At 38.9% G+C, this 14,394-nt stretch overlaps 1 protein-coding gene across 1 annotated transcript in view; it reads right to left on the reverse strand.

The window, feature by feature from the left end:
- Positions 1-497: 497 nt before the first annotated feature.
- TIGAR (TP53 induced glycolysis regulatory phosphatase) overlaps positions 498-14,394 on the reverse strand; it is a 32,666-nt gene continuing 18,769 nt past the window's right edge. The window contains exons 4-6 of the mRNA XM_055281057.2: positions 3,785-3,862; positions 2,304-2,414; positions 498-1,417 (exon numbers count right to left, since the gene is read on the reverse strand). Coding sequence (XP_055137032.1) covers positions 986-1,417; positions 2,304-2,414; positions 3,785-3,862 — 621 coding nt within the window. The 3' untranslated portion in view covers positions 498-985. The remainder of the gene's footprint in view (positions 1,418-2,303; positions 2,415-3,784; positions 3,863-14,394) is intronic.

The following is a 14,394-nucleotide window of genomic DNA, read 5'->3' on the forward strand; positions in this document are numbered from 1 at the left end:
GAGACAGAGTTTCACCATGTTGGCCAGGCTGGTCTTGAACTCCTGATCTTGTGATCCGCCCACCTCAGCCTCCCAAAGTGCTGAGATTACAGGTGTGTGCCACTGGGCCCGGCCCAGAGCACCATTCTCTACAAAGAAGGTCCCTCTTTTATTCTGAGATTACTGTGTGGTGTTCTGTTAACTGTTTACTTTCTTTAGAGCCTTCCTCAAACTGGAAATTCTTCAGCCTACAGGTTAGGTAAGAAGCAAGTGGATATTCTTCATTTTTTTGGCTTTCCTGGTTTCCATTGACTTGACTTTTGCAAGGTATTGTTTAGAAAAGGCTGTTCTTTTATCTATCTTCTGTTCCAAGATTCTTTCTTTACTGTATTTAAATCAAATGTTTTAACTTCTTCCCCCAGACCATTCTGCAATCATATCTGTATTCATCCACATTTCAAGCCCTCTAGAATAAAAAATTCCAATAGTTGATTTATATGTAAAACATGTTAGTGTTATTTTGCTTTACATAAACTTATAAGGATTTTTTATTTAAAGGATTTAAAAAATATAACACATAGTCAATATAAACATGTATTGGGAATTATAAACCATTCTTTCTTCTAAGCACTGGATGAGATACTAAAAACATATAGTATCTTACCAATTGCCATTAAAATAGGCTAAAATGAAAAAGAAACCGTTGTAACAAGGTTACTAATCCCCCAACTTTCAATGCTGAGTTCCTTCATCATCCACATGCAATCCAGAGATGACACGTAGCAGGGTGGTAAAATCATTCTGGAAAATGCCAACTGTACTTAGACAAAATAAGTTAATTCTATATGGTTGTCCATTAAAGTTTTATGTGGCTATGATTCCACTTGAGCTAAAAATTGGCTTTTAACTGTTTCCAAATCAGAACTAGCAGAGGACAGAAGTACATAAAGCCAATGGCACTCCCTTCAGAGGCTCAAAATGGTTAGATTTTGATGCAGATTTAACCTTAGCGAGTTTCAGTCAGTCCATTTAGATGATCCTGTAGGTTCATACAAATACACTGAACCGTTGGTTTAACCTCTCTTCCTGCCTCAAAGTTTATGATAAAGAGACTCATCCCTGTATTGGGAGTGACTGACATAACTTCAGATCTGCTCAGAGTGGCTGGTAAGGAACACTTAAGGTCAGTCAGAAAATAATCAAACAGACTTCTCATGTAAGCACCGTGACTCACAACTAAGACACTGGCTGCTAATCCTGGAACACCGCTGTCTGAATTAACTTTAGAGCTGTGATTTTTTCCTAAAGGAAATATCTCTGCCAAAGAAGTTTCCAGACAGTTGCTTGGAGACCCTTGGGAAAACTGTTCTTTTTGATCCGCTTCTTTCAGGATTAGTTGACAAAGAAATTCAAAAAAGTCTATTCCACGCATTTTCACCTACAAGAAAAGAAATAAAAGTCAAAATAAAGTGACATTAATGACTTCCTTAAAACGTTAACATAGAACATCACCGACTGGATTTTTTTCTAATATTGAATGTCAAGTACTACACAAGCAGAAGAATCTCAATCTACATTTCTATTCGTTCAATCAGTAGTTTCACGGACATATTATTTAAGTATCCACCATATTTCTGGAATTACGAAAGCACCATGGAGACCAAGATGAAGAAGATCCAATTCCCAATTCCTGACTTCAAAGCACTCACGGTCTAGTTAGGGAAATCTACAAGCCAACAGAAACTCATAAAACAGTGCTAACCAGGACGCTGTCTCTGGCACTTCAGTGCCACTGGAACAACAGCAGCAACAAATCCTTCCCTTACTAAAGGAACGTAAAGTATTTTCAAGAAAATTAAGATAAAGATTAAGGAGGTGGTGGTGGGTTAGGGGGAATCACCAATAATGCAATTCGAAGCAGAACACTCCAAAGAAATGCAAGCACAGGGATGCCACCATGAACAGAGCTGAGGAGGCCACAGAGGCTTGAAGACTTCCTGTTTGGGGTTATTTCACCTCGAGTGACTTGCCGATCACCCTCTTTGAACTCCACTCCCACCACTAAGCCACCGCTTCATATTCAAAGGTCTTTTTTAGAAGTACCATCTAACAACACCTTTCCTTAAGTCCATTATCAGTAATAACAAAGGCAACTGAACAGTAAATAAGATTTTAAATAGAAAAGAATAATTTGCTAAGTAAATACATAATTTAAAATGGAAAAGAGAATGAACCAAGCGACTTTCAAACTGCTTAGCTAAAATTCCAAAACATCTAATTTTGAGTCTTAATTCAGCCATTCTGACACTGGCAGTGCCCCGTACCTGGTCCAGCGTCTCTCCTCCGGGCGGTGTAAACACAGGGCACTCTTCCCTGGCTGCTTTGGCCATGGCCCTCAGCTCATTTAGCGCTTTGCCCTCTACAACCCCGTATTTCTGCAACAGTCCAATAGATAACAGTTTCTCAAATGAAATTGCAATATAACAATTAATTTTATGTTTATGGCAAATTTAGAACATTCATCCCAGGAATAAGCTAACTCTCCTCCACTTAATTTATTCTATCTCCTCTGAACTGGTAATGAGAATGTACTCAGTAGAGGGCCATGAACCTTAGAAAACATAATTGAAATCTTAAGTTGTACACTATGTCCAAATGGGTTATTTTAGAAGAACTTGCTCTCGCAAGTAGATGGTGGGAATTTATTGAACAAATAGAGAGATTTGCACAGACTGTAGGACTAGAGATTAACATGCACAAGGTGCCAATTCAGCCACCTCCCATCCACACATACTATCTCATTTGATCCCAATGACAGCATCATGAAATAGCTAAATAAATGTATCACCATAGTTATAAGGAAGTTGAGTTTCAGAGACACTAACATGAGAGATCTATTTCTTTTTTTTCTTTTTTTTTTTTTGAGACGGAGTCTCGCTCTGTCACCCAGGCTGGGGTGCAGTGGCGCGATCTCAGCTCACTGCAACCTCTGCCTCCTGGGTTCAAACGATTCTCTTGCCTCAGCCTCCCAAGTAGCTGGGACTACAGGTGCGTGCCACCACACGTGGCTAATTTTTTGTATTTTTAGTAGAGATGGTGTTTTACCATGTTAGCCAGGATGGTCTCAATCTCCTGAACTCAAGTGATCTGCCCACCTTGGCCTCCCAAAGTGCTGGAATTACAGGCATAAGCCACCACGCCAGCCACATGGCAACATTGTTAAGCTATTAAATTGGAAAATCACAGAGTCTAATAATACCAATTGTTGGTGTAAAAAAAACCAAAACTTTCTCCTAGGTCATTTATGGGACTATAAATTGGCACAGGTTTTCTGGAAGGCAACTTGGCAATATGTATATAAAAGCCTTAAAAATAGTACACACTCGCCGATGTCCATTTCTAGAAATATATAGGTCTACAATGAATTAACTACAAAGATGTTTATTTTAACATTATTTACATCAGTGGGAGTCTAGTGAAAACCTAGCTGTCTATCAGCGTAGCTAGGTTGCATAAATTATGTAATATCCATATTTTTCACCTCTACTTTAAACTCTTCTATACTGTGTTAAGTTCTTATGAGTGTTCCTTCTTTTATACCTTAAGATGCTTGTCTCATTTGATTTTAATAATAAGATCCTATATATGAGGGTATGTAACAGTGACTGTCACATGGTAGATTCTTAAATATTTTCACTGATTCAAAATCCCTAGCAGAAATGCATTTAACTTTTAGCCAAGTGACAAACTGAGGTGGCTTACTGATAATTTATGGGGAAGAACAATATGTAAATAAGTTACTTACCCTTTCCCGAAGTCGTGAATCATACTTTACTGTCATATCTTTGCAAAATTTGCTTCTCTCCAAAATTCCATGCATGGTCTGAAAATCAAGACAATTGTTTCTTTTTTTATAAAAATAATCACCATTCTGGTGGAAGCACTGAAAGAATCTATGTCATCTTAGTGAATAAAAACGAACTAGAACCAGGCACGGTGGCTCACGCCTGTAATCCCAGCACTTTGGGAGGCTGAGGCGGGTGGATCATGAGGTCAGGAGATCGAGACCATCCTGGCCAACATGGTAAAACCCTATCTCTACTAAAAATACAAAAAATTAGCCGGATGTGATGGCACACGCCTGTAGCCTCCCAGCTACTCAGGAGGCTGAGGCAGAAGAATCGCTTGAACCCGGGAGGCGGAGGTTGTAGTGAGCCAAGATCACACCACTGCACTCCAGCCTGGGCAACAGAACGAGACTCCATCTCAAAAAACAAAAAAAAAAACTAGAAATTATTTTCCTCTGCAGTACAGAGAGAGTTGCCTCTCTCTGTACTGGACATCTGTGTCTCTTCATTCCTGATTTTGACATTCTCTTCTAACCTATCTTCTAGTTCAGAAGTCAGCACAATCCAGACCATCATCTGCTTTTGCAAATAAAGTATTTTATTGGGACACAGCCACAGCATTCATTTATGCACGGTCGATGGCTGCTTTCTTGCTATTACCGCAGACTTGAACAGGTGTATCAGAGACTGTATAGACTATAAACCCTAAAAAAATTACTATCTGGCTCTTTGCAGAAAATGTTTACTAATACCTGTTCTAGTTCCTTAATTCACCATTCAAATATGTCTAAATTGTTGTTAAACCCATCCATTAAGCCTTAATTCCAATTGCATTTTTAGTTCTAGAATTTGCATTTGGCTCTTTTTTACAGTTTATTACAGTTCTCTGCTGAAATTCTACATCTTTCACCTATATAAAAATGTAGTTATTTTAAAGCTCATGTCTGGTAACTCCATCAGGTAAGTCATGTGGCTGTTTCTGTTGTCTTTAGCTCATTTTTATTCACATTTCCTTTTCTCATTGTATGTCTAGCGATTTTTGATTGACAAGCGACCCTGTATTTGCAAAACTGTAGAAATAATTTAGGTCCATGATCTGCCTTTTTTAAAAACACATTTCCTGACAAATTAGACATCATCATCGTACTGTTTTATACGTATTGTCAATATTTCCTTGTATTTTCCTATACCTTTACCAATTTCTTTGTTCACTATTCTTTTCCGAAACTCAGATCTCCCTTCTGGAATTATTTCCCTTCTTTTTCATTTTTCCTTTCAAAGTTACTTCAGGATCTCTTTGTCTGAAATGTCATTTCACCTACACAGCAGAAAAAAATCTTGCTGGGTATAAAACTCTAGGTTAATCCTTATTATTTCTCAGCACAATAAAGAAATCATCAATATGAACAAACTTGCTGAAAGCCTAACTAATTGTCTTTAATAAAGGATGTTTTTTTTCCTCCTTATTCTTTGGAGTCTTGCAATTTTGCTATAATGAATGTAGATATGGGTTTCTTTATTTATCCTGGTTGGGATTTGGTACACTTCTTGGATCTGTCTTTCAACAATTCTGTAAAGTTGTCAATATTCTGTAACCTCTGAGTATCACTTCTTCCTCCCCATTCCCCATTCTCTCTGCTATCTCTTTCTGAAAGACATTAGAACTTCTCATCATGCTCTTCATGTCTTCTAAACTCTCATATTTTATTTATTTTTAAAAGGGACTTTTTTTTTTTTTTGAGACAGGGTCTCGCTCTGTCACCCAGGCTGGAGTGATGTGACACAATCATGATTCATCGCAGCCTCAACTACCTGAGCTCAAGTGATCCTCCCACCCCAGCCTCCCAAGTAGCTGGGACTACAGGCAAGCACCACCACACTCAGCTAACTTTTTTATTTTTTGTAGAGACAAGGTGTCCCTATGTTGCCCAGGCTGGTCTCAAACTCCTAAGCTCAAGTGATCTTCCCGCTTCGGCCTCCCAAAGTGCTGCGATTTCAGGCGTCAGCCACTGTGCCCAGCTAAACTCTCCTATTTTAAATCTATCATGCCGTGCTACATTTAGGTTATTATCATATATTTATCTGTAAGTTAATGATCACTTCAGCCGTGTGTGATCTATACTTTAGTACTTCCACTAAGGTTTTCATTTTTTGGCTTTTTTCTGTTTGTATTTTAATTTTTAATTTTTGTGGGTATACAGTAAATGTATATATTTATGGGGAACGTGAGATACTTTGATACAGGCATGCAATGCGTAACAATCACATCCTGGTAAGCAGGGTATCCATCCCCATAAGCATTTATCCTTTTTGTTACGAACAATCCAATTATATCCTTTTAGTTATTTTCAAATGTACAATTAAATTATTATTGACTATAGCCACCCTGCTGCGCTATCAAATACTAGGTCTTATTCATTCTTTCTTTTTGTACCCATTAACCATCCCCATTTCCCCAACACCTCCCCCGACTACCTTTCCCAGACTCTGGTAACCATCCTTCTACTCTCTATCTCCATGAGTTCAATTGTTTTAATTTTTTGCTCCAACAAGTAAGTGAGAACATGGCAAGTTTGTCTTTCTGTGCCTGGCTTACTTCACTTAACATAATGACCCAAATTCCATCTATGCTGTTGCAAATGACAGGATCTCATTCTTCTCTGTGGTTGAACAGTACTTCATTGTTTGTGTGTATACATTTCCTTTATCCATTCATCTGCTGATGGATATTTGGATTATTTCCAAATCTTGGCTACTGTAAAAAGGGCTGCAATATGGGAGTGCAGATATCTCTTCAATATCCTGATTTCCTTTCTTTGGGTACACACCTGGCAGTGGAACTTCTGGATCATATGGTAGCTCTATTTTTAGTTTTCTGAGGAACCTCCCTCCAAACAATTCTTCACAGTGGTTGTATGAATTCACATTCCCACCAACTGTGTACAAGGGTTCCATTTTCTCCACAGCCTTGCCTGCATATGTTATTGCCTGTCTTTTGGATAAAAGCCATTTTAACTGGGGTAAAATATCTCATTGTAGTTTGGATATGCATTTCTCTGATTACCAGTGATGTTGAGCACCTTTTCATATGTCTCTTTGTCATTTGTGGTTTTTTTAAATATATTTTATTATACTTTAAGTTCTACGGTACATGTGCACAACGTGCAGGTTTGTTACATATGTAAACATGTGCCATGTTGGTGTGCTGCGTCCATTAACTTGTCATTTACATTAGGTGTATCTACTAATGCTATCCCTCCACCTCCCCCCATCCCACAACAGGCCCCAGTGTATGATGTTCCCCTTCCTGTGTCCATGTGTTCTCATTGTTCAATTCCCACCTACGAGTGAGAAAATGCAGTGTTTGGTTTTTTGTCCTTGCGATGGTTTGCTGAGAATGATGGTTTCCAGCTTCATCCGTGTCCCTACAAAGGACACGAACTCTTCATTTTTTATGGCTGCATAGTATTCCATAGTGTATATGTGCCACATTTTCTTAATCCAGTCTATCGTTGTTGGACATTTGGCTTGGTTCCAACTCTTTGCTATTGTGAATAGTGCCGCAATAAACATACGTGTCTATGTGTCTTTACAGCACATGATTTATAATCTTTTGGGTAAATACCCAGTAATGGGATGGCTGGGTCAAATGGTATTTCTAGTTCTAGATCCTTGAGGAATCGCCACACTGTCTTCCACAATGGTTGAACTAGTTTACAGTCCCACCAACAGTGTAAAAGTGTTCCTATTTCTCCACATCCTCTCCAGTACCTGTTGTTTCCTGACTTTTTAATGATGGCCATTCTAACTGGTGTGAGATGGTATCTCATTGTGGTTTTGATTTGCATTTCTCTGATGGCCAGTGATGATGAGCATTTTTGCATGTGTCTGTTAGCTACATAAATATCTTCTTTTGAGAAGTGTCTGTTCATGTCCTTCGCCCACTTGTTGATGGGGTTGTTTTTTTCTTGCAAATCTGTTTCAGTTCTTTGTAGATTCTCCATATTAGCCTTTTGTCAGATGAGTAGATTGCAAAAATTTTCTCCCATTCTGTAGGTTGCCTGTTCACTCTGATGGTAGTTTCTTTTGCTGTGCAGAAGCTCTTTAGTTTAATTAGATCCCATTTGTCAATTTTGGCTTTTGTTGCCATTGCTTTTGGTGTTTTAGTCATGAAGTCCTTGCCCATGCCTATGTCCTGAATGGTATTGCCTAGGTTTTCTTCAAGGGTTTTTATGGTTTTAGGTCTAACATGTAAGTCTTTACTCCATCTTGAATTAATTTTTGTATAAGGTGTAAGGAAGGGATCCAGTTTCAGCTTTCTACATATGGCTAGCCAGTTTTCCCAGAACCATTTGTTGAATAGGGAATCCTTTCCCCATTTCTTGTTTTTGTCAGGTTTGTCAAAGATCAGATGGTTGTAGATGTGTGGTATTATTTCTGAGGGCTCTGTTCTGTTCCATTGGTCTATATCTCTGTTTTGGTACCAGTACCATGCTGTTTTGGTTTCTGTAGCCTTGTAGCACAGTTTGAAGTCAGGTAGCGTGATGCCTCCAGCTTTGTTCTTTTGGCTTAGGATTGACTTGGCAATGTGGGCTCTTTTTTGGTTCCATATGAACTTTAAAGTAGTTTTTTCCAATTCTGTGAAGAAAGTCATTGATAGCTTGAAGGGGGTGGCATTGAATCTATAAATTACCTTGGGCAGTATGGCCATTTTTACGATATTGATTCTTCCTATCCATGAGCATGGAATGTTCTTCCATTTGTTTGTGTCTTCTTTTATTTCGTTGAGCAGTGGTTTGTAGTTCTCCTTGAAGAGGTCCTTCACATCCCTTGTAAGTTGGATTCCTAGGTATTTTAATCTCTTTGAAGCAATTGTGAATGAGAGTTCACTCATGATTTGGCTATTTGTCTGTTATCGGCGTATAAGAAGGCTTGTGATTTTTGCACATTGATTTTGTATCCTGAGACTTTGCTGAAGCTGCTTATCAGCTTAAGGAGATTTGGGACTGAGACGATGGGGTTTTCCAGATACACAATCATGTCATCTGCAAACAGGGACAATTTGCCTTCCTCTTTTCCTAATTGAATACCTTTATTTCTTTCTCCTGCCTGATTGCCCTGGCCAGAACTTCCAACACTATGTTGAATAGGAGTGGTGAGAGAGGGCATCCCTGTCTTGTGCCGGTTTTCAAAGGGAATGCTTCCAGTTTTTGCCCATTCAGTATGATATTGGCTGTGGGTTTGTCATAAATAGCTCTTACTATTTTTAGATATGTCCCATCAATATCTAATTTATTGAGAGTTTTTAGCATGAAGGGCTGTTGAATTTTGTCAAAGGCCTTTTCTGCATCTATTGAGATAATCATGTGGTTTTTGTCTTTGGTTCTGTTTATATGCTGGATTACGTTTATTGATTTGTGTATGTTGAACCAGCCTTGCACCCCAGGGATGAAGCCCACTTGATCATGGTGGATAAGCTTTTTGTTGTGCTGCTGGATTCGCTTTGCCAGTATTTTATTGAGGATTTTTGCATCGATGTTCGTCAGGGATACTGGTCTAAAATTCTCTTTTTTTGTTGTGTCTCTGCCAGGCTTTGGTATCAGGATGATGCTGGCCTCATAAAATGAGTTAGGGAGGATTCCCTCTTTTTCTATTGATTGGGATAGTTTCAGAAGGAATGGTACCAGCTCCTCCTTGCACCTCTGGTAGAATTCGGCTGTGAATCCATCTGGTCCTGGACTTTTTTTGGTTGGTAAGCTATTAATTATTGCCTCAATTTCAGAGCCTGTTATTGGTCTATTCAGAGATTCAACTTCTTCCTGCTTTAGTCTTGGGAGGGTGTAGGTGTTGAGGAATTTATCCATTTCTTCTAGATTTTCTAGTTTATTTGCATAGAGGTGTTTATTCTCTGATGGTAGTCTGTATTTCTGTGGGATCAGTGGTGATATCCCCTTTATCATTTTTTATTGTGTCTATTTGATTCTTCTCTTCTTTATTGGTCTTGCTAGCGGTCTATCTTGTTGATCTTTCCAAAAAACCAGCTCCTGGATTCATTGACTTTTTGAAGGGTTTTTTATGACTTCGTCTCCTTCAGTTCTGCTCTGATCTTAGTGATTTCTTGCCTTCTGCTAGCTTCTGAACATGTTTGCTTTAGCTTCTCTAGTTCTTTTAATTGTGATGTTAGGGTGTCAATTTTAGATCTTTCCTGCTTTCTCTTGTGGGCATTTATTGCTATAAATTTCCCTCTACGCACTGCTTTAAATGTGTCCCAGAGATTCTGGTATGTTGTCTTTTTGTTCTCGTTGGTTTCAAAGAACACCTTTATTTCTGCCTTCATTTCGTTATGCACCCAGTAGTCATTCAGGAGCAGGTTGTTCAGTTTCCATGTGGTTGAGCGGCTTTGAGTGAGTTTCTTAATTCTGAGTTCTAGTTTGATTGCACTATGGTCTGAGAGACCGTTTGTTATAATTTCTGTTCTTATGCATTTGCTGAGGAGTGCTTTACTTCCAACTATGTGGTCAATTTTGGAATAAGTGTGGTGTGGTGCTGAGAAGAATGTATATTTTGTTGATTTGGGGATGGAGAGTTCCGTAGATGTCTATTAGGTCCACTTGGTGCAGAGCTGAGTTCAAGTCCTGGATATCCTTGTTAACCTTCTGTCTCATTGATCTAATATTGACAGTGGGGTGTTAAAGTCGCCCATTATTATTGTGTGGGAGTCATAGTCTTTTTGTAGGTCTCTAAGGTCTTGCTTTATGAATCTGGGTGCTCCTGTATTGGGTGCATATATATTTAGGATAGCTAGCTCTTGCTGAATTGATCCCTTTACCATAATGGCCTTCTGTGTCTCTTTTGATCTTTGTTGGTTTAAAGTTTGTTATATCAGAGACTAGGACTGCAACCCCTGCCTTTTTTTGTTTTCCACTTGCTTGGTAGATCTTCCTCCATCCCTTTATTTTGAGCCTATGTGTGTCTCTGCACGTGAGATGGATTTCCTGAATACAGCACACTGATGGGTCTTGACTCTTTATCCAAGTTGCCAGTCTGTGTCTTTTAATTGGAGCATTTAGCCCATTTACATTTAAGGTTAATATTGTTATGTGTGAATTTGATCCTGTCATTATGATGTTAGCTGGTTATTTTGCTCATCAGTTGATGCAGTTTCTTCCTAGCCTCGATGGTCTTTACAATTTGACATGTTTTTGCAGTGGCTGGTACCGGTTGTTCCTTTCCATGTTTAGTGCTTCCTTCAGGAGCTCTTGTAGGGCAGGCCTGGTGGTGATGAAATCTCTCAGCATTTGCTTGTCTGTAAAGGATTTTATTTCTCCTTCACTTATGAAGCTTAGTTTGGCTGGATATAAAAATCTGGGTTGAAAATTCTTTTCTTTAAGAATGTTGAATATTGGCCCCTACTCTCTTTTGGCTTGTAGAGTTTCTACTGAGAGATCAGCTGTTAGTCTGATGGGCTTCCCTTTGTGGGTAACCCGACCTTTCTCTCTGGCTGCCCTTAACATTTTTTCCTTCACTTCAACTTTGGTGAATCTGACAATTATGTGTCTTGGAGTTGCTCTTCTTGAGGAGTATCTTTGTGGCATTCTCTGTATTTCCTGAATTTGAATGTTGGCCTGCCTTGCTAGGTTGGGGAAGTTCTCCTGGATAATATCCTGCAGAGTGTTTTCCAACTTGTTTCCATTCTCCCTGTCACTTTCAGGTACACCAATCAGACGTATATTTGGTCACTTCACATAGTCCCACATTTCTTGAAGGCTTTGTTCGTTTCTTTTTATTCTTTTCTCTAAACTTCTCTTCTTGCTTCATTTCATTCATTTGATCTTCAATCACTGATACCCTTTCTTCCAGTTGATCGAATTGGCTATTGAAGCTTGTGCATTTGTCACGTAGTTCTCATGTCATGGTTTTCAGCTCCATCAGGTCCTTTAAGGACTTCTCTGCATTGGTTATTCTAGTTAGCCATTCGTTTAATCTTTTTTCAAGGTTTTTAACTTCTTTGCAATGGGCTTGAACTTCCTCTTTTAGCTCAGAGAAGTTTGATCATTTGAAGCTTTCTTCTCTCAGCTCGTCAAAGTCATTCTCCATCCAGCTTTGTTCCGCTGCTGGTGAGGAGCTGCATTCCTTTGGAGGAGGACAGGCACTCTCATTTTTAGAATTTTCAGTTTTTCTGCTCTACTTTTTCCCCATCTTTGTGGTTTTATCTACCTTTGGTCTTTGATGATGGTGATGTACAGAGGGGGGTTTTGGTGTGGATGTCCTTTCTGTTTGTTAGTTTTCCTTCTAACAGTAAGGATCCTCAGCTGCAGGTCTGTTGGAGTTTGCTGGAGGTCCACTCCAGACCCTGGGTATCAGCAGCGGAGGCTGCAGAACAGCAAATATTGCTGAACAGCGAATGTTGCTGCCTGATTGCTCCTCTGGAAGTTTTGTCTCAGAGGGCTACCCGGCCGTGTGAGGTGTCAGTCTGCCCCTACTGAGGGGTGCCTCCCAGTTAAGCTACTCAGGGGTCAGGGACCCACTTGAGGAGGCAGTCTGTCCGTTCTCAGATCTCAAACTCCGTGCTGGGAGAACCACTACTCTCTTCAAAGCTCAGTTGGAAATGCAGAAATCACCTGTCTTCTGTGCCGCTCATGCTGGGAGCTGTAGACTGGAGCTGTTCCTATTCGGCCATCTTGGAATCCCCCCCGCCCTTTGTCATTTGTACATCTTCTTTTGAGAAACATCTATTCAGACATTTTGCCCATTTTTAGTTGGATTATTAGATTTTTTCCTATAAAGTTGTTTGAGCTCCTTATGTACTCTGGTTATTAATCCCGTGTCAGATGGGTAGTTTACAAATATTTTCTCCCATCCTGTGGGTTGTCTCTTCACTTTGTTGTTTCCTTTGCTGCACCAAAGCTTTTAAACTTGATGTGATCCCATTTGTCCATTTTTGCTTTGGTTGCCTGTGCTTGCAGGTTATTGCTCAAGAAATCTCTGGCCAGAACAACGTTCTGGAGAGTTTCCCCAATGTTTTCTTGTAGTAGTTTCATAGTTTGAGGTCTCAGATTTAAGTCTTCAATCCATTTTATTTGATATTTGTATATGGAGAAAGACAGGGGTCTAGTTTCATTCTTCTGTATATGGATATCCAGCTTTCCAAGCACTATTTATTGAAGAGACTCTCCCAATGTATCTTCTTGCCATCTTTGTCAAAAATGAATTTGCTGCAGATGTATGGATTTGTTTCTGGGTTCTCTATTCTGGTCCATTGGTCTATGTGTCTGTTTGTATGTCAGTACCGTGCTATTTTGGTTTCTATAGCTCTTTGTATAATTTGAAGTCAGGTACTGTGATTCTTCCAATTTTGTTTTTGCTAAGGATGGCTTAGGCTATTCTGGATCTTTTGTAGTTCCACATAAATTTTAGGATGCTTTTTTCTACTTCTGTGAAGAATGTCATGGGTATTTTGATAGAAATTGCATTGAATCTATAGATTGCTTTGGGTAGTATGAACATTTTAACAATATTGACTCTTCTGATCCATGAATATAGAATATCTTTCCATTTTTTTGTTGTCCTCTTAAACTTCTTTCATCAGTGTCTTATAGTTTTCCTTGTGGAGCTCTTTCACTTATTTGGTTAATTCCTGAGTATTTAATTTTATTTGGGGCTACTGTAAATTAGATTACTTCTTCTTTTTCAGATTATTCATGGTTGGCATATTCAAATGCTACTGATTTTTGTATCTTGCTTTGTATCCTGCAACTTTACCGAATGTATCAGTTCTAATTGTTTTTTGGTGGAGTTTTCAGGTTTTTCCAGATATAAGATCATATTATCTGCAAACAAGAATAATTTGATTTCTTCCCTTCCAATTTAAATGTTCTTTATTTCTTTCACTTGTCTGATTGCTCCAGCTAAGACTTCCAGTACTACGTTGAATAACAGTGGTGAAAATGGGCATCCTTGTCTTGTTCTAGATCTTAGAGGAAAGGCTTTCAGTTTCTCCTCACTCAGTATGATACAAGCTGTGGGTCTACTGCATATGGCTTTTATTGTGTTGAGGCTTTTATTGTACTGGCTTTTATTGTATTGTTTTATATTGTTCCTTCTGTACGCATGCTGTTTTTGGGTTTTCATCATGAAGGGATATTAAATTTTATCAAATACTTTTTCAGCCTCAATCGAAATGATCATATGGTTTCTGTCCTTTATTCTGTTGATATAATGTAACACATTGATTCACTTGTTTATGTTGAACCATCCTTGCATCCCTGGGATTAATCCCACTTGGTCAGGAAGAATGATCTTTCTAATGGTATCATTGAATTTGGTTTGCTAGTATTTTGTTAAGGATTTTTGCATCAATCTTCATCAGGAATAGTGGCGTACAGTTTTCTTCTTTTAATATGTCTTTGTCTGGTTTTGGTGTCAGGATACTACTGGCCTCATAGAATAACTTTGGAAGTATTCCCTCCTCCTCTATTTTATGGAATAGTTTGAGTAGGATTGGTATTAGTACTTTAGATGTTTGGTAGAATTCAGCAGTGAAGCCATTGGGTCCCAGACTCTTCTT

Source organism: Symphalangus syndactylus, chromosome 5 (assembly GCF_028878055.3).
Source record: "Symphalangus syndactylus isolate Jambi chromosome 5, NHGRI_mSymSyn1-v2.1_pri, whole genome shotgun sequence".
Classification (NCBI taxonomy): Eukaryota; Metazoa; Chordata; class Mammalia; order Primates; family Hylobatidae; genus Symphalangus; species Symphalangus syndactylus.